Below are 17,711 nucleotides of genomic sequence, written 5' to 3' on the forward strand. Positions count from 1 at the left end.
AAGGAAACTTGCCCGGCAAGTGGGGAGAGCCAATGTTTGAATTTGGTTGTGGCAAACCAAAGAAATTATTTTTATTCTTTCCGCCTTTTTTATTTACTACTTCTCTGTTCTCCAGGTAAACTGTCAGCTCTCTCACACTGCAAAAAGGATTTGTACTGACAGAACAAAATCCTTCACTGACTTGTATTGGTTAACCAGAATGCTTCATTATTGGAAACTAATTTTAAAGAGCAGATTTGAGTTTGTAACTGCAAATGCAAAAAATGTGACATTATATCTGTATTGGGAAACTACTTTTGTCTAGAAGTACTGAACAGCTTGCTTTCTGATTTAGTTTTTTTTGGATATAATAAAATGTGAGTTGTGTGGTAGAAAAGTATCCCTCATGTCTGACACAGGATGTGCTTATTTTTCGCTGTCTGCAAGAATGGAAAGCAGTAGCAGAATCATGTTGCAGTGAGAGTGAATTCCATAAGATGTAGAAATAGATGACAAGGCTATATGTCCACTGTCCTCTTAAAATCAGCAGTCATCTACCAGCAAAATCACATTTCCCCTTACTATGTCTCTGACTTAGACAGTATTCATTTTGCATTTGTACAGACACACTTGAGATCTGCTTTTAATTACCAGATAGGGTTTACAAATCAGAAACGTAACATAAGCACACAGCTTTTTTTATCATACTGCAGTTCACCTTTCAAAAACTGTCAAGGAATCATATTTTTAGAAGCTGTGCTTGTATAGACATAAGTAATGCAATAGCTGTGTCGGTCTTTGAGATTATGAACACACTTAAGATGAGAATATTCTTGGCGTAAGTCAGGAGTATTATATAATAAGGAAACAATGTCTTTTTATACTTTTCTTCCAAAATATTCCCTAGTGAGAATTAGAATAAAAAAACCCCACAGGATTGCCTATGAATAGATCTCCTTGCAACTTGATAACTTTAGCCAAATTACACAAAGTAGATTTAAAATCCTTGTCATGTTTTCATAGTTTTATTTTTAAAACCCTTTATTGGCATCTAATATGAATTCTGATTGTCTAGCTGAGAGTCCCAAACCAACAATGTATAGATGTAGAAAAGTATAGCTACTTATCCCTTTAGCAGCAGGCAGGAGATGGTGATTAAAAGCAATCAGCTATCAGAATGAAATAAAAGCTTCAGGACTGATCTTGTTTCATGTGGTGCCCCCAGACACATTTGTTCATGAAAGCAAAGCAGATGGCTAAAGTAAATCTGTTTGGCTCAGTAGTGATATATGACTGTGTACAACACAACCGTGATGCCCATGATGCTGACTGGTACCTGTGATATTGATGGCTAGTAGGCATCCTAAGTTGCCAAGGCACTTGCAGAAGGGTCACAGAACTGCTGTAATGAGGTGTTGAAAGAAAGTGGGTCATCCCTGCAGCAGTTGAAGTTTTGAAAATACAGGTGTAGCTGGGTGGCTACACCTCTTCACTCTTTTTTCTTGCTCTGTGACTTGTGTGGCTCTCAAATGCAGCTCAGCATCTAACTAAACACACGCATGATGCCCATGTTCAAATGCTACAAGACAAAGAGAAGGAAAGGAGATGAATTAAGACAGACAACAGCTGTTCTATACTAATGATGTTTCCAAATGTTTTATAAATATCATCCAAAGAAAGCTGGTAGTCCATGGTGACCTAGAGTATAACAAAATGTGATAGAAGGGTAAAGCAAAACAGCAAATAGAGGATTTGGAGAGTGCTGCCTAAAATCGGAAATGTATTGTGAAATCATATGCTCTGGAATGGAGTTCCTTCTGGCAGGCATAAACCAGGGTACACATCTGGGAAAGAACAGAAGGCTGAGAGGTGGACCTTGTCTCCAAGCAAAATATGAGTCATTGTGAGGCACAGCAATCAAAACAGAGATACTTTTCCTTCCTTACTTTTGTTTTCAGCATCCTGATTGCTCCTTTGGAGTAGCTAAATTTTAGCCTTTCTGCCCTTGCTCAGTGTCTGGTATAGATCAAACAAAGAGCAACTGGCTTTGGAAGAAACCCTTTGCCCCAAGACAGGGTCAACTACAACTGAGCTGTTCTTGCAGATATTTGTCTAATTTGTTCCTCAGTGCTTTCCATGATCAGGATTGTATAGCCTTCCTAAAACCAGCATTTACCTTCTGTTATAATAAAAGATTTTCTCTTATTTTTTCTTTATTCTTTCTAGCTTCTACTGTGATTATGTTGTCTACTAAAGGGAATGGAGAATAAGAGTGTAATATCTATCCATTGGCTATTATTCATTTTCATGGTGACTGACAAGCTTGTTCTTTGCTTTTGAACCAATGAAATGCTGCACATATAATTTCTAATGAAAATGAATTACATACATGGAAAAAACATGAGAGCTGGTGCATAAGTAAGGGGAAAGAAACCTAGGTGCTGTTTCTACTCTGCAATACAAATAAGGTAAACCATGATTATACGGGGCTCTTCAAATTGACTGACAGAGAGCAAGATTTTGTTTTTGAAGGGAGAAACCTTTCTTGGGGAGTATATGTTTTTGAGGAAAATTAATTCTATAAAACCTGAAGCATTCAAAGATATATGGAATATGACAATGAATGGTCTAGTATACAGTATGTTAGTCTTATATGATGGGCTACATAGCTCGTTGATCCCTGAGCTCCCTGGGAAACCTCACATAAATACTTAAATGATTTTACTTTATTTGCTGGAGGATGAGGGATGAGGGGGGAACACAAATGAGGAAGATTTAGCAGACTTTCAAATTTCTATATAAGATGCGTGTATAAAGATGGATATATTTCACGCAAACGGATAAGGAGAGGTTCTCAATGTTAGAGGGACTGAAAATATATCATGTCTGAATGTATGTTTAGGGGACTATTTGAAGCTTCTTATTGTTCTCTAGACTCATATCTAGCATCAGTGCAAGTGTTTACATGTTTGCTCTGGAGAGTGAGATGAAATGATAAGATTTTGAAAACTAGAATGTGACTGACAACTCCTTGCAATAACGGTAAAAGAGTTGTAAATTATCTAGCAAATGGAACTTCTTTTCAAAGTGGGGAATCCTTGCTAGCTCGAGACACAACTTAGCTTTGATAGATTACAAAGAGCTGATGTTTCCCTTTTCTTGTAGTCAAAAAGATGGTGTTTTTAAGTGGATATTTTTGTGGATGTTTGAAAGATAGCCCTAGACTGCAGTTCAGATACCAAATACTTACTTTATAGCTAGGACATTGATAAATGGAGGCTGGTTGAAGAAATAAAGTTAAGAAAAGTATGCAAAATTCTTTTCCATTCTTTTTTGATCTTTATCTGCCCATATGTCTAAGAAATCACATCCACGGCTTTAGTTTGGCTATATCTGACGTGGAATTCAGGTGGTTCTTGTAGGTCCTATACAAAGTCCAACAAAGTCAGTGAGATACTTTCCATTAGTTTTAATGGTTTTTAAATCAGGCTTTATTCACTAACTCCTTTCCAGTAATACTTTAGTTTATTTACCGCAGAATAAGACTTCTTTTTTTTAATTCTCCTTAAGTTGAAATGCTAATGTCCCTTCTAATGAAAAAAACTCAGACCTTCCTCCCTTCTCTAAACCCTCTAAATACAAGCAACTAGGGAATTATATAAATAGATACTCTTACCTTTACTACAAAAAATTCATGCGGAAGTCCTATCTTGGAATAAGCTATTCATTAGTTGGCTTGGCAGAAAGAACACAGTCCAAATGAATGAGCTGCCAGGAGTATTTTTAGTGGCTTTATATGTTGCCCATTCAAATCTTGGAAAATTTCTTTAGAGAATTGGACAAACTGACCACTCATTTTTATAGGCTTTCACAAGATCTAAAAGTGAAAAACAACTATTGTATTTAGCATCTGTTAATGGAGGTTTCAGGCTACAGAACTTGAGAAAGTTCTGCTGGGAAGCTAATACAATAACCATAAAATATTGGACTGATAATAGGAAACACTGGCACAGAATAGATATGGAAAGAGTCATGTTAATATTCCATATCCAGGGCTGTTAGCTTCTGCCGAGTGCTAAAGATACTGTTGTTAAACATATTCAGTAGTAGAGATTTGGAATGGAGTCAGTCGTACTTGAAATATATGAAGCTGTCTTTCTCTACCATAGATTGTACTGACTGGATAATTCTGTCACTAGAGCATTAAAATTCAGGGAATTCAGAAGAGAAAGCAAATTGTGTTAACGTTTTTCCAAATGGAGAATGTATATAGTTACCCCACATGTGTAGCTAAACCCTTATCATTTTTTATTTGAAGTCAGTAGGATTTTTTTTCTTTTGCCTATTTGGGAATTGGATCTAGACTGACACTGCCATTGTAGCTTTACCATTGGCAAGTTTGTTTATTTGCTTTTGCTCCCCTGACTAGAAGATAGTGGATCAATAAAAGGGAAACTATTCACTGGACATTAAATGAGTTTCAGTAAATGGTTTTATTTGGCTCAAAGTGGAGAGGAACAACAAGAGGCTATTACAAAATATGTTTTTGGAAAACTGTGTTCTCTTTATATAGAGCTTAATTTTGAATATTTCCAAGGAATATTGTCCCTTGTTACCTATGCAAAGGTGATACCCAAAATCTACTCTTAAAAGATATATTGGCTTGTAACTTCTATGTATTAAGATTTTCTACAAGGGGAAAGGGAGGCGGGACATCTTAAAGTCTCACAGTTATCTTAAAAACAAACAAACAAAGCCTTTCTGAGGAACTTCAGTATATCTTGCTGTATACTGTGAGTAAACACAACTGGAGTAGTCATGAGATTATGGAACTGATACATCCTTTCAACTGCAAATAGTCAGTAATCAAACAAAAGTTAAAAGTTTGACAATACCAGGAACATCGACCCAGGCAGAAGCAGCTTATGGATGTGTTCTGTTTGCAAAGGCACACACAGTAGAAGACTTAAAACATCTCCAAGTCAGGCTGCACTCGTGAAAAGCAGGCTTTTCTCAACAATGATCAAAAATGCTTGAGTGTAGGAAATCAGCCAATGAAACTGAGCAAAATTAAATCTTACGTTCGTCCCCAAGTTAAGCGTGAGTAATGAAAAGAAACCTTCAAATTACATTTTGATTTTGGATCAGTTATATCATTGTTTAATATCACCCAAAGACCAGCTCACAGTTAAATAGGCTAAGAACTGTTGTGTTTTTTTGGTTTTTTTTTTTCCTAAAAAGAAAATTCATCTTGTTAAATTTGATTTATGCCACTGTAAAGAGGCACCATGATCAGGCTGACAAGTTTTAGAATTACTTTGGGCAAAATTAACTTCAGGCTGCTTTTCAGTTATGGGCCTAATAAGTCTTCTCCTTAAATACATTAATTTAAAAACACTCTACACAGTGATATCTACTTCAAAAATCAAGAGTGAGAAGTGTATCAAAATAAAATAATCTCTAAAATTCATAACTAAATCTTAATTGCTCTACATTTATGGAAAGAAAAATGAGGATTCTTAATTGCTATCAGCTAGCAATATGGCTTTAATATTTTTTTCTTTTGACAGATTTGTTCTGTTGCCAGGTGTATCTGCTTATGTTCTGTAATCTGCTTTGCATTACTTTTATAGAAATATTACCATTAAATGTGCTACATATAGTATTAAATAGCAGAGTGAGTCAGGAGACATGAGCTGAATCTATAGCTCACAAATGAGACGTTTGGAGGTCTCATCTGTGCAATATGGTAAAAATACCTATAACTAAATCATCAAACAGTCTGGCACTACTGATAATCTTGGCATGAAATTGAGCCATATCGGAGTGCAATATCCCAATAATCCAGGTTTATGAATACTGCAGATTATAGATAGACAAAATGCACAGGGAAGACTTTCCTACATTGGCTGCTTTTGCTACAGTTTATTCTTCTGTCAGTATTTCCCCTATAAACTCCTTTTATTCATAGTCTTGGCAGTTGGCCATAAAATTTTGCTTCTAGCTGGAACTTGGCAGACCGCGTCTAAAGTCAGGAAAATTATTTTAAACAAATTTTTAAACTATATGATATATACTGAGGCTCTTTTCAAAGTTAGAGGTACAGTCATTTTCTTCTGAGAAAAAGTTTTGTTTTCAGTGTTTTTCATTGTATATCCTCTAAACAAACTGTTACCTTTAAAAAAAAAAAAAGACAAAAAAGATTATTGTAACCAATTACAAATAAAAATCACAAATTTATTTTCAAGTTTACATGAAAATGTTAAGTGTTGATGACTTGTGTATTTTTAAGTGATTGCTTTTAGCTTGTTGCTTTAAATTACATACATAACCTACCACTGTGGTGGCATAAAGCTTGTATATGCTGTTATAAACTGCAAGGTAAATCGGAGGCAACATGTAAGTAATTCTAAATACTCTTCATACTCTCTCTATTTTTGTTTGCTTTTCTGTATTGTTTCTAAAAGTGTCATACAAAAGTGCCTCGGCAAGTCAATCCTAAACAAACTCAGCATAGTACAGTAGTTGACCTGGTTGAAGGAACAAGTAGACACCAGTGATTCGGTCTGTTTGGTTTAAGATCCGGGTATAGTCAGTGTGTAAGTGCCAGTCTCATACTGCAGGGTTTGCAGTGTTAATTTGGGCAAATACCACCAGGACCACCACAAATCAGCAAGAGTGAAATTTGATGATGATTGTGGTAACAGCATCTGGCTTTATGTCGTGGTCTATCCTTCTCCATGCTCTTACAACTTACCTGAAGGCTGTAAATTAAGGAGAAATATCACTTTGTGATCTCCCTGTCCTTTATTTCCTAGTTGAAATTTGTAGATTTACTACCTCGTTGATTTTAATTGTGTTCCTGCCATTGCCCTTCTTACCTTGGAATGAACCCCTAACTAAAATGGGCCTCCATCAAGTGAACAGATCAAAAAGCAAATGAAGAGGCAATTAACTGGCACAGGTATTTTATCAAGAGATGGGTCTTTCTAGATGAAATACCTGACCGTAGGAGAAACGTGGTTTTTTTATTAACTAGTTCCTTCATATTGAAGATGGAAAATACTATTCTAAAGCATCCAGAAGTGTGTAATCATTGAAGTATGATTGCTGTTTTACATGGCATCAGAATATGAAAGAAATGAAAAAGAAGCCTAGAACAGGAAAGTCTTTGCATGTTTGATAGTGGCAGGAATGTGCCCAAGAGTCCTTTGGAAGCTGATGGAAGTCCTTCACTTTCACAAACGTAACGCTCATCCTTTTATCATTGTTGTTCTTTTCCACTACATGTGCCAAAGTGATGGAAGTTTTAACTTTTGAGATGAGTTAGGAAAAAAATGCATGGTAAAGTATTTAATAGCACCTTTATTTGGATGTTTGCAAATATATTTAATAAGGTAACTTGAAAAAAAAAAAATAATGCCAGATATATTTCCCAGAAATTGGAATCTCTTTTTCTATTATGCACCTGAGGAATTCTGCATGCTGGACTCTGGCTGAACCATCACACTGTTTATGCTGGATGAGGAACATGTGGTATACAGTGTGAAGGTGGAAAAACCCAGCATATCCAGGTGCAACTTTTGAATAAGCATTCAGCAAAGCTTGTATGAATTCTTCTTGCTTTAGGGACTCCAGGAAATATATGGAATGTTGTTAATGCAGATTTATAAGCAGGTTCAGAGAAAACTAACATATCAAAATGCCCTGAAGATTATGTTTTCACTTCGTACTTTGTGCTTATTGCAGACAGACATACCAGAAAGGACAGTGTGTTTCTATGTACAAAATAGGAGGTGAGAAAGCTCAGTAAGAGGCATTGAAATCAGACTTTGGACACCAAGACGTAGTTTTCAGCTGTGCTACTCCCATAACACGCATTATCTTGCAGATTCTTCTGAATCTGCAGCATTCATAGGAATGGGTATATTTTGAGAGTTCAGATTTGTGTATTTCCAGCTACATATTCACTTGTACTTTTAAATTTTGAAGACAGTGAAATACTGGAAACTCAAGGGAAAGTTTTTATACGCTTGCTCCTGGTCAGCTGTCCTGGATGACTGGACCTAAGAGCACTACAGAAGCACAGACTTCTTACCTCACAGTTGAAATGGATATCACCAAAACTGTTGTTAGCCTACATCCCTGTCCTTAGAACCCCTGTGCTCTAATATTTATGGAATACCAAGCCCCCAGAGCAGCTAACTCTGGTTTGTGAGGTGCACTGCCAATGCTCTGTATTTTTGTCAGGTTGGGTATTAGGAAAAAATTCTTCTCTGATGCTAGAACAGGCTGCAGGGGAGGAGGGGGTGGAGTGACCATCCCTGGAGGGGTTCAAGAAATGTGGAAATGTGGCACTGAGGGACATGGTTTAGCGGGCAGTATTGGTGGTAGGTGGATGGTTGGACTAAATGATCTTAGAGGTCTTTTCCAAACGTAATGATTCTATAACTTGCTTATCAGTTTTTAGAACAGGTTTCTCTTTTGCTAGATGTTTATCTGTTGAAGTAATAATTTCTGGAGTATCTCTCAAAGAAATATTTCAGGTATTTTGCTGCTGCTTCTTTATTGCAAGAACATGTAGGTACTGAACTTAGCTGCTGTGGATAGATGCAGAAATAGCTGCAGGAGCTGGGTATACCAATGCAGCTGCTTTCTGCCCAGAGTTGCTGGGGCGGGAATCATGATTCCTTCTGCTTTCTGCCCAGAGTTGCTGGGGCGGGAATCATGATTCCTTCTGCGTGCCCACAGATTCCAAGTTCCCTCTGTTACTGCTCGCAAAGAAGGAAGGAGGTGATACAGACTCTTTTTGGTGCCAAAAGCCTCAGCTAGCTCATAGGTGCCAAACAGCCAAGCAACATTTCATCCCTTCCTGGATGCCAAAAGCCTCAAGTATCCCTGCTACACCTGCCAAAACCTCCAACTTTGTCCTGACAACTCCTGCAGTGCAGGCCTGTGTTGTCAATATGAAATTTTGCAATACACTGACAATGGAAAATCTGGATGCAGTATAATATTGAAAAACATGCTGAGATCTGCCTTCACTTCAGTATCAAAATGGATTACGCTGTAAATATTTCCTCTGTGTGTGTGACTCTTCTGCATGTTTTATTTTCCAAAACTTGAATTTGAAATTATTCAAAACTGCTGTAGAACGAAAATATGTTGCAGAATTCAACTGAGTTTTTAACTACATTTCAGACCCCAGATGTATTCCTTCACATAGCTGAATAAATCCATTATTTACCTTTTTGGCTCATTTCTTGCTGGTGATTCTCCTGATCTGTCACTGAGCTTTACCAGCTTGTGTTTCTGAAGCACTGTTTGTTACTGGATACAAAATCCATTTTGCAACTGGTTCTTAGAACATGGACACCATTTGGCAAGGCCAAATGCAAGGAATAGTCAATGTGACTGAAATAATGTTAATAATTTTCAGACTAATTAGTTCTAAACATCTGCTTGAAATAGTTGCAGTTTTTCCCATGTGTTTTTTATCAGTTTAAAATGATGCATGGATTTTTTTATTATTTTTTCCCCTCTCACATTTTCTGTTCAGGATTTTATAATTCCAGGTATGTCATTTATTAAAGTAAAGAATAATTTATACTTTGATTCAGTATACATAAGTTAAAGTTTTATTAAACTCAATAAGATATACAGTGTACTGTTAGGTAATATATAATGCACTCAACAATAGTATAAATATATCAGGAAATGTCTTGAAATCAGTCTTAATGGAACAATTAATAATTCCTATTTGTCTGGAAATAAGTTTTGACTGTTCTTCTATTTAGTTGCTGCTACAACTGATTTTTTTTTCTAAATCTATAATCCATGTTCTATACCTTACTTAGATTATATGAAATAGAGGTGAAAATCATTTTTGTATGTGACCTTACCAGGGAAAGAGATTTCTCATACAGTTTGTTGCAAAGCTATAGACATAGCAGCCAAAGTTAAAAGTGAAGGATATAGTTCTGAGGCTGAATGGTGCATGCAGTGGTTATCTGCAGGTAAATACTTGTTCTGTTGGTTATGCACTCTGCTCATGGATAGTCAACAGGGCGATCTGATACCTTTCCATTAAGTGTAGTGTCTGGAAAGAGGAATCTGGGAAACACATCACTGCTACTCAGGCAGGAGATTTTCCCTTCAGTGCAGTAATTCCTTGAGCTGCCTCTTTTTGTAAGCATGTAGGTATAAGGGGAAGCAAATGGCATAGTGCAGTGCATCTGTGTGTGAAGATGAGTGAACAGCACCATATACTTTGGAAGATTCTGGAAGTCAGGATAGTGTTAATAGTATTTATGGGTTGTGAGAGTGGGAAGAAGCAGTAAAAAGGAAATGCTTCATCTCTGTTCAAAATACCATCAAGGATGAAATCCACTCCAGGGAAAAGGGCCAGAGCTTTGGGTTTGCTTAATTTAGTCCTTCGGTGGGACTTCAAGTGGTGTTTATACTTTTCAGTAGGCTCTTTCACTGGAATGAATTTTTTTTTCTGAAGAATCAAATTCTGTATGGAGAAATATAGTTTCATGTCATGTGTTACTAAATAGCCATAGGATATGGCTGTGCCAATGTAACTCATGGGGATTCTCTTCTGGAATCTGGCTTGTTTTTTTCAAACTAATACAAACAACTTCGATAAGAAGCCATGAGAAAAACCAAAGTGTACTCACCCAGAGAGCAGCAGTGACTTTGGCATAGCAACAGGTACGCTGGTAAACATTCCCACCTAACCATGTCCTTATGGTTATGATAGAGACTTATTTTGTGAGCCATATCACAGAAGCTTTAAGGTAGGAAAAGACTTCTAAGATCATCTAGTCCAACCATCCACCTACCACCAAATACTGCCCACTAACCACATGCCTCAGTGCCATATCTCCACGTTTCCTGAACCCCTCCAGGTCCAGTGACTTGATCACTTGCCTGGGCAGCCTGTGCCAGTGCCCAACCTCTCTTTTGGAGAATTTTTTCCTAATATCCAACCTGAACATATCCTCAAAGCCATTCTCTCTCATCCTTCATCACCCTGATCTGTTTGCGTAGAGCGTTTTGATTATCTGGCACTGGACATGGCCTACATTGCAAGATGCTGCCCAGAGGTTTTGCTAAATGGTTGTACAACCTGTCAGAGATGGGCTGCCTGCACTGACGGAGTGCTTGGGGCACATTGCAGGGAAGGGTTTGGTATTGTTGGGGCTTCAGTGTGTATGTATCTGGCAGAGGGACTCTGACTTAGACACTCATGCAGAGGAAACTGAACATTGGGTGTATGTGCATCTTTTTTTGCATGTTGTTCTATACATGGGAATTATTATAACACTGCATGCTTGTGTCTGTCTTTAAAGTGGAAATGTATGTAAAAGCTCTGGAAAACAAACATTTAAGGTATAAAAGCATTTCTGTTGAGAAGCTGAATCTTTGTTACACCGAATGCTAAACATTTACATATCCAAGCCTTATGTAATGGATGTCTGAATAATAATAAAACTGCATAAGCTGACCTTCATTCTCTGGCACCACATCTCCTTTGAAGTCTGCATGACCAAATTCAAGACAATTATGTCATCCTTCATAACAGCCAAACAAAAGTTTGGCCAAATAGTCATTTTTCTCCATTTAACAGCACTGTGTTTGATTTTTGTAATGTGTGTCAATGTAGCTGTTGTTATTTACTGGGTGTTACGAGTGACAGTAAAAATCCCCTTGTTTTAGATTAATGATCAGCTCTCCAAACATCTGGATTTCATTTATTTTACCTCAGTGCCCACTTTTGCTACACTCAGCTCCTGTGAGCAGTACAGTGCAAGGCAAGTACAGCTTACATACTAACACTCACAATTTGCAGAATGTGTTGTTACTGTATATGCCCATACGTGACAGAAGCAAAACACAGCCCTGGACAGAAGAAGGGAACCTGGCACTAACATTTCCCCCCTCCACATCTTCCAGTGCCACGCTTTCAGTAAGAACTCTCCATGAACAAGGCTGTCTCTGTCAGTTAAGGGTTGTCAGCAGAAGCTCAGATTGCACATTGCTGGGCCTCAGGCCTTGAGGAAACCTTGGCATACTGTCATCCTAGTCTTTGAGACTCAGCCTATGTCATGAAATGCTTCAAAACTTGTAGTTTATTATCCCCCATCCCCTAATTCAAGCAATTCAAGACCTTCGTGCAGTGTCAGGACTTAGCCTTTTATTACTGTGAGAATTAATTAAATATTGGATATGTAGTTTGAGATGGAATATTTTGAAACTATCATAAATGCTGGAATCATTTCTGCAGAGAACATTGTATGAGTTCTGAATACACTTGCCTTATATGCTTGTATGGTAACCCTACGTTTGATGCTTTTGGAATGCATACAACTCCAGCTAGTGTGGCTGGATCAAGTAGAAGCATGGTGCCTTTTGCCATCTAGTTCTACTTAAAGAGCAACAAATCATCTAGTTTTTCCCTAAAGCTATGTTTATGGCTTTTTAAAGTTATTTTGTCTGGATTCACTAAAGCACTGGTGGCTTCATTTGATCATGTTATGTCACAGGTGCGTGTGTGCACATGCATGTATAGGTACATGCATACTTTCACAGTGAAGCATGTAAATAATAAACGTAATGGATATGTAGTACTACATCTGTTAGAAAACTAAGCCTCTAAACTAAAAACACATAGCAAAGGATCACTATTGAGGCATGTTAGAATTAAAACAACATGAAAAATTGGAGTTAAAAAGCAAGACATGATTTCAGTCCTGGAGTACAACAAAACCCTTTTGTGCCCAATTGCAATTAGTTTTTGATTTAATTTCTAAATGAGTTTCCAAGGTTTTGTTGGTTTAAATCACGATGGTGGTGATCTTTTCTTTATTTTACTTCAGCTTGGTACCATGGTGTAGACAAATGTAATATGCAGAGTTTATGAAACCAGACAGCTAGTAAATCAGTATTATTTTGCTAGTAAATTACTAAGGCGCGCAAGCTGCTTTTAACTCTTTCCCATGGGACAAGTAGTTTGAACTAGCTGGAGTTTAAATCAACACTGTGGGCACTGAATTAGTCAATGATTCTGAAGAGGGCTTTGTTGGCATAAACTTCTGCTTTGATCATCCTAGTATTTACAGCTTTTTAATTAGATACAGTTCAGAACAATGGCTTTTATCAAAGCAATTTGGTAAGTGAACAACTGGACATTGTTTAGGGCTCTAGATGACATTCTGTCTGTTAATATCATGGCTGGCTTTAATACAATGATGAAGTTGGAATTATTTTAGGCACTGTCACTGCTTTGTCCAAAGAAGCTTGCTATTCTAAAAGAGAGTGACATGTATTGTTATTTTAATATCATAAGTTTAATCAGTTCTTAACATACTAAAACTCCATCATTTTCCTTGGGAGTACAGAGGACAAACTTTAAAATTTACGAGTGCAAAATTAAAGAAGTGGCTTGTTCATCTTGACTTATTTTCATGTGCTGAGTGATTTGTTGGTAAGTGCTGAGCTCTTTTTGCTCAAGGTTGAAGGTGATTGGTTCCATTTTCAGTGTCAGATATTTCAGAGTTGGCTTCTGATGTAAAGTAAGCCCAACGCCAGTGCAAAAATTCCTCAGGGATCTCTGTAGAGCAGAGCTCTATCATTTCTGGAAGTAGATTGGCCTAAGTAAACTTTTAAAGCAAAGTAAGGTTTTGTAAAATTTGTGAACTTAAGGGAGCAAGGAAGTTAAGGAGTGTTTAGACCAGTCCCTGAAGTTTGCTGTGCAAAAATTATTTGACAAGCTTTGGTGTTTTAAGGAAAGGATGGAAAAATCTACAGATTGTTGTCTTTTTTTTTATTAACAGTCTAGCTACAGGGAGTAGTGCAGTTACACCATTATTAATCCCTTTGAGATTTCTTTGAGTAGTCCTTGGTTATGTTTAAGTGTGTCTAAATTTAACTTTGTGCCATTTGGGTTTCTAAAAAGGCACTTGTTTAGTACTATGCCTCTGACTGCAGAGCGAATGTAGCGTGGGTGACAGCTGACCCCCAAACAGACCAGTTTGCTTAATTCCTGTGGCACATGATTATTTTTATTGTTATATTTAGAAGAAAATCCCTTTGTCTCTATAGCATGGTATTGAATCATGTTCCTTGTATGGTGCTGTTTTGAAAACAGGTTTGTTTTCATTGTTTGCTGTTTTCACTGTGAGTTTTTAGACTTTTGTCCAAGTCAACTTTCTTCATGGCTGAAGACGAGCTGACTTTATTGGTGCTCTTGAAATTTAAAGGAGAGTTATGTATTACTTATTTTCTCTTGCACCATAAGATTCAAATTATACATCCCTTACTTCCTTTCAAATTACTTTTGCGAGGCTTTCTGGAAGAAAATAGGACTGAGTCTTGTCTCATGAGCTTACTTAAGTTTTCTTTGAAAAAACTACGGATTACTAAAATATGTTCATCTGGTTTAGTGTTGGGATGTATACAAATGTCTTGCATTTCTTTGGATTAAGTCACACATGTTTAAAAGAGTGAAAAGATTTTCATTTATTTTTATTTGGCATCTGTGAAGACTTGAATGCTTATTTATATGTAATTTAGTTAGTAATGTTTTTGTTTCTCTTCTTTGTGTTGTTTGCTGACTGACAGCCCTCTGGCTGGTGTATCTGTGAATTTGTGTTTTGGGGAGAGGGGATGAAGATTCTGCAAGACTTCAGACTAAGTTTTGCCCTTCTACGGAGTCAAAAATAAAACAGAAATGTGGATGAAATGCTTTTGTTTCTCCTGCTGAGGTCTGATTGGATGCCCGCTGAAGTCGATGGGAATGAACCGCTGGCTGTAGAAACAGTTGTTTCAGTAAGGCTTGGCTGAACCCTTTATGCTCTCTCATTTGCTGTTGTGCTGGTGCGTGGTAAACACTTGTCAATATTCTCTGGTACTTGGCATAAATTGCTGTCACTGTATTATTTCTATCCACAGTACAGCTCTCATTCCTGTGAATTATTAATATTAATCACATTATTGTGTTTGGAGTAGCTGATATGAAAATGTTATCGCCGTGATGATCAGAAGGATCAGAGTTATGTCTCGGTTTGATGGGTTTAGTTTAGGGTTGTAATCTCCATTTCTGTGTAACGCACCAATCATACATGTCTGACAGCTCTCAAGGAATCATATTTGACACTGTTACAAAAATCTGCACTTTTTTTTCAAGAGAGAACTTTTAAGGGTTGTGTGGACAGAAGAACAGAAATAGCACTTAAATGGAATGCTTGCTAAACAATTGTAGGGAAGTCAAAAAGAAATACTTGGATAAAGTCTGAACTGGATTTTCTTATGCTTTCTTAATGAAAGAATTTTATAAAATAAAAAGCAGTACTCTCCTAAACCAGAACATGATTGAATCACGTTGCTTTTCAGTATTGAATTAGCATGTTAAAAACCTATGTTGTTCTAAAATACTTTGATAATTTTCTCTGGGAAATGTCAGGTTTTTTCATCTAGACACAATGCAAGTGAAAAATGATGTTTTTTAGGGGTTTTAGCAGGTTATTTTCCTTTTGGTCTGAAATTATTCTTATATTTGTGCTGTCTGGAAATAATGTCTTTTTGAAGCCTGTGTGAGAAGCTGAAATCACTGATTAATTGCTGTAGCCTACAAATGATTTGAAGTCTTTTTTTTTATCTCTTTCAAGTTAGTAAGACATTTTGCCATGAACCTACATTCTTGGTTTGCTTCCCTACCTGCAATTCTTGGGCTATACTTCGTGAAAAATTTGTGCTGGACATCTGTATGTTGGGAATTACCAAATATTTGGAGGCAACAATATTTGGGCAGGAGGAAATTAATCAAATATACTGTATTTTCAAACACTGCTTCCTTTCCCGTGTAATTATTGTATATTAAAATAGTAAATTGAGACATTGTCAATAAAACAGAGTATGTCAATAACATTCTGCTATTACTGTCAAGCAGGAAAATGTGTAGCAAGTCAATTAAAGTTTCTTTCTCCTCTCCAACCTCCATTTTGTTCAGACCTCCAGAATCACCCGTTCTGATGAAGATAAGGATGGCTCCTGGGATGCCTGGGGAGCCTGGAGTGATTGCTCACGGACCTGCGGTGGGGGAGCCTCCTATTCACTGAGGAGATGTTTAAATGGCAGGTTAGCCACGTGCTTGTGTATATTTCTTCTTCTGCAGCTGTGCCAGAATTCTCTGTCTTCTGTGTTCATAGAAAAGCGGTGCTGCTTCTCTTTCTGGAAATTAATGTAATATAATGGTCAAGTGTTTGGATATTAGGAAAAATTTCTTCTCAGAAAGGGTCGTGATGTGCTGGCACAGCTGCCCAGGGAGGTGGTGGGATCACCATCCCTGGAGGTGTTCCAGAACCATGGGGATGTGGCACTGAGGGACTTGGGCAGTGGGCATGGCGGGGTGTGCTGGGGTTGGACTTGGGGATCTTAGTGGTCTTTTCCAGTCTTAATGATTCTATGATTCTACAAATTCTATTTTAATATACTTCTGTTTAATATTAGATAAATATCTTAGCCCTCAACTCTGATAGATCTTAAATATATTATTAAATATGCTAATGAAATAGCAAGAGTGACTTATTTACTATAGTCAAGTATTAAGAGGAATCTCTACATGCATAATGTAAAGCAAATTCTGGTTTACCTGCATAGAAACTGGATCTGAAGTAATGTTCAAGTGCAGGATCTTCCATCTCGTCCCTGTAGTAAAAAAAACTATTGACACCCTACATATGGATGCATCAGTTGCTGCTTTCTGTAAGGACGTCTTTTCCTTCGCTGGTTCTTTCAATGCAGTGGTTCTGATGGCTATGTGTTCATGGGAAATTCTCAGTGTACCTTGAAGAGAACAGCATTTACCTCAGTAGTAAAACCAAACTAGTATAGGACTTGTTACTATGATCCCAAAAGTGTGAGTAATACAAGAGGCAAAATGAGATCCCAACCAGCTTAGAAGCATCTGTGCTGGCATACATATTTGCTCATGTTATTTGAATTATTCCTAAACACTTTGTTAAAACTGCTGATTACATTTCTATTTTGTTGAGATTTTTTTCAAGTTAAATGTGATTTCATCCAGGAAGTCAGCTTCTCTTAAAGAAGGCTTACAGTGTGATCTGCAGTTTGTATGAAATGCGTGTTTTAAAGATGACTGAATAAAACGCTGCCTGTTTCTTTTAGTGCAGAATGCGGAGATTTTGAAAATATTACTATTTCCAGCAAGAAGCCATGAGATTCTGCTAGTGTGTTGGTGACTGAAATGAGGTCAATAAATTGTAGCAATATAAATTCCACTGTGGTTTTATTAATATTTTTAATGTGTTCCCCTGTGAAAAAACATGTGTTTTCCATACCTTGACTAATGTGTATTTTAAAAGTTTTTTTTCTGTGCTTTACTGTTGTTGTAATGTCCAGGAAATGTGTGATTGTGAAACAAAGTTTTCACATTTGTATGTGTCATAAACCTTCTTTACTTGCATATTGTGATATGATCATTCTTGCAAAAATTGGAAATCTGAGACATGTAATATCTTGAGCTTGGAGAACTGTACTTTTTCAGCTGAGCTGGTTGAGCTCTTGCTCCAGGCATCCGTTACTCTTTCCTTTTAAAACTGTATTTTTCAATTTCTCAAATTTAAAAAACTTTTCAATAATTGCAATTAATTTCCATTCAAAAAACGTAGTCCAGGAGCTGTAAATGACCAGCTGCTCATTCATTT

General features: G+C 37.0%; 1 protein-coding gene across 10 annotated transcripts in view; it reads left to right on the forward strand.

The window, feature by feature from the left end:
• The window catches only part of ADAMTSL3 (ADAMTS like 3), a 179,558-nt gene that overhangs the window by 64,703 nt on the left and 97,144 nt on the right, over positions 1–17,711 (forward strand). For all 10 annotated transcript variants that reach the window (XM_090148955.1, XM_090148956.1, XM_090148963.1 and 7 more), the window contains one exon: positions 15,995–16,122. In XM_090148955.1, the coding sequence (XP_090005081.1) occupies positions 15,995–16,122 (128 nt within the window). The remainder of the gene's footprint in view (positions 1–15,994; positions 16,123–17,711) is intronic.

Source organism: Phasianus colchicus, chromosome 12 (genome assembly GCF_987193195.1).
Source record: "Phasianus colchicus chromosome 12, bPhaCol1.hap1.1, whole genome shotgun sequence".
Taxonomy (NCBI): Eukaryota; Metazoa; Chordata; class Aves; order Galliformes; family Phasianidae; genus Phasianus; species Phasianus colchicus.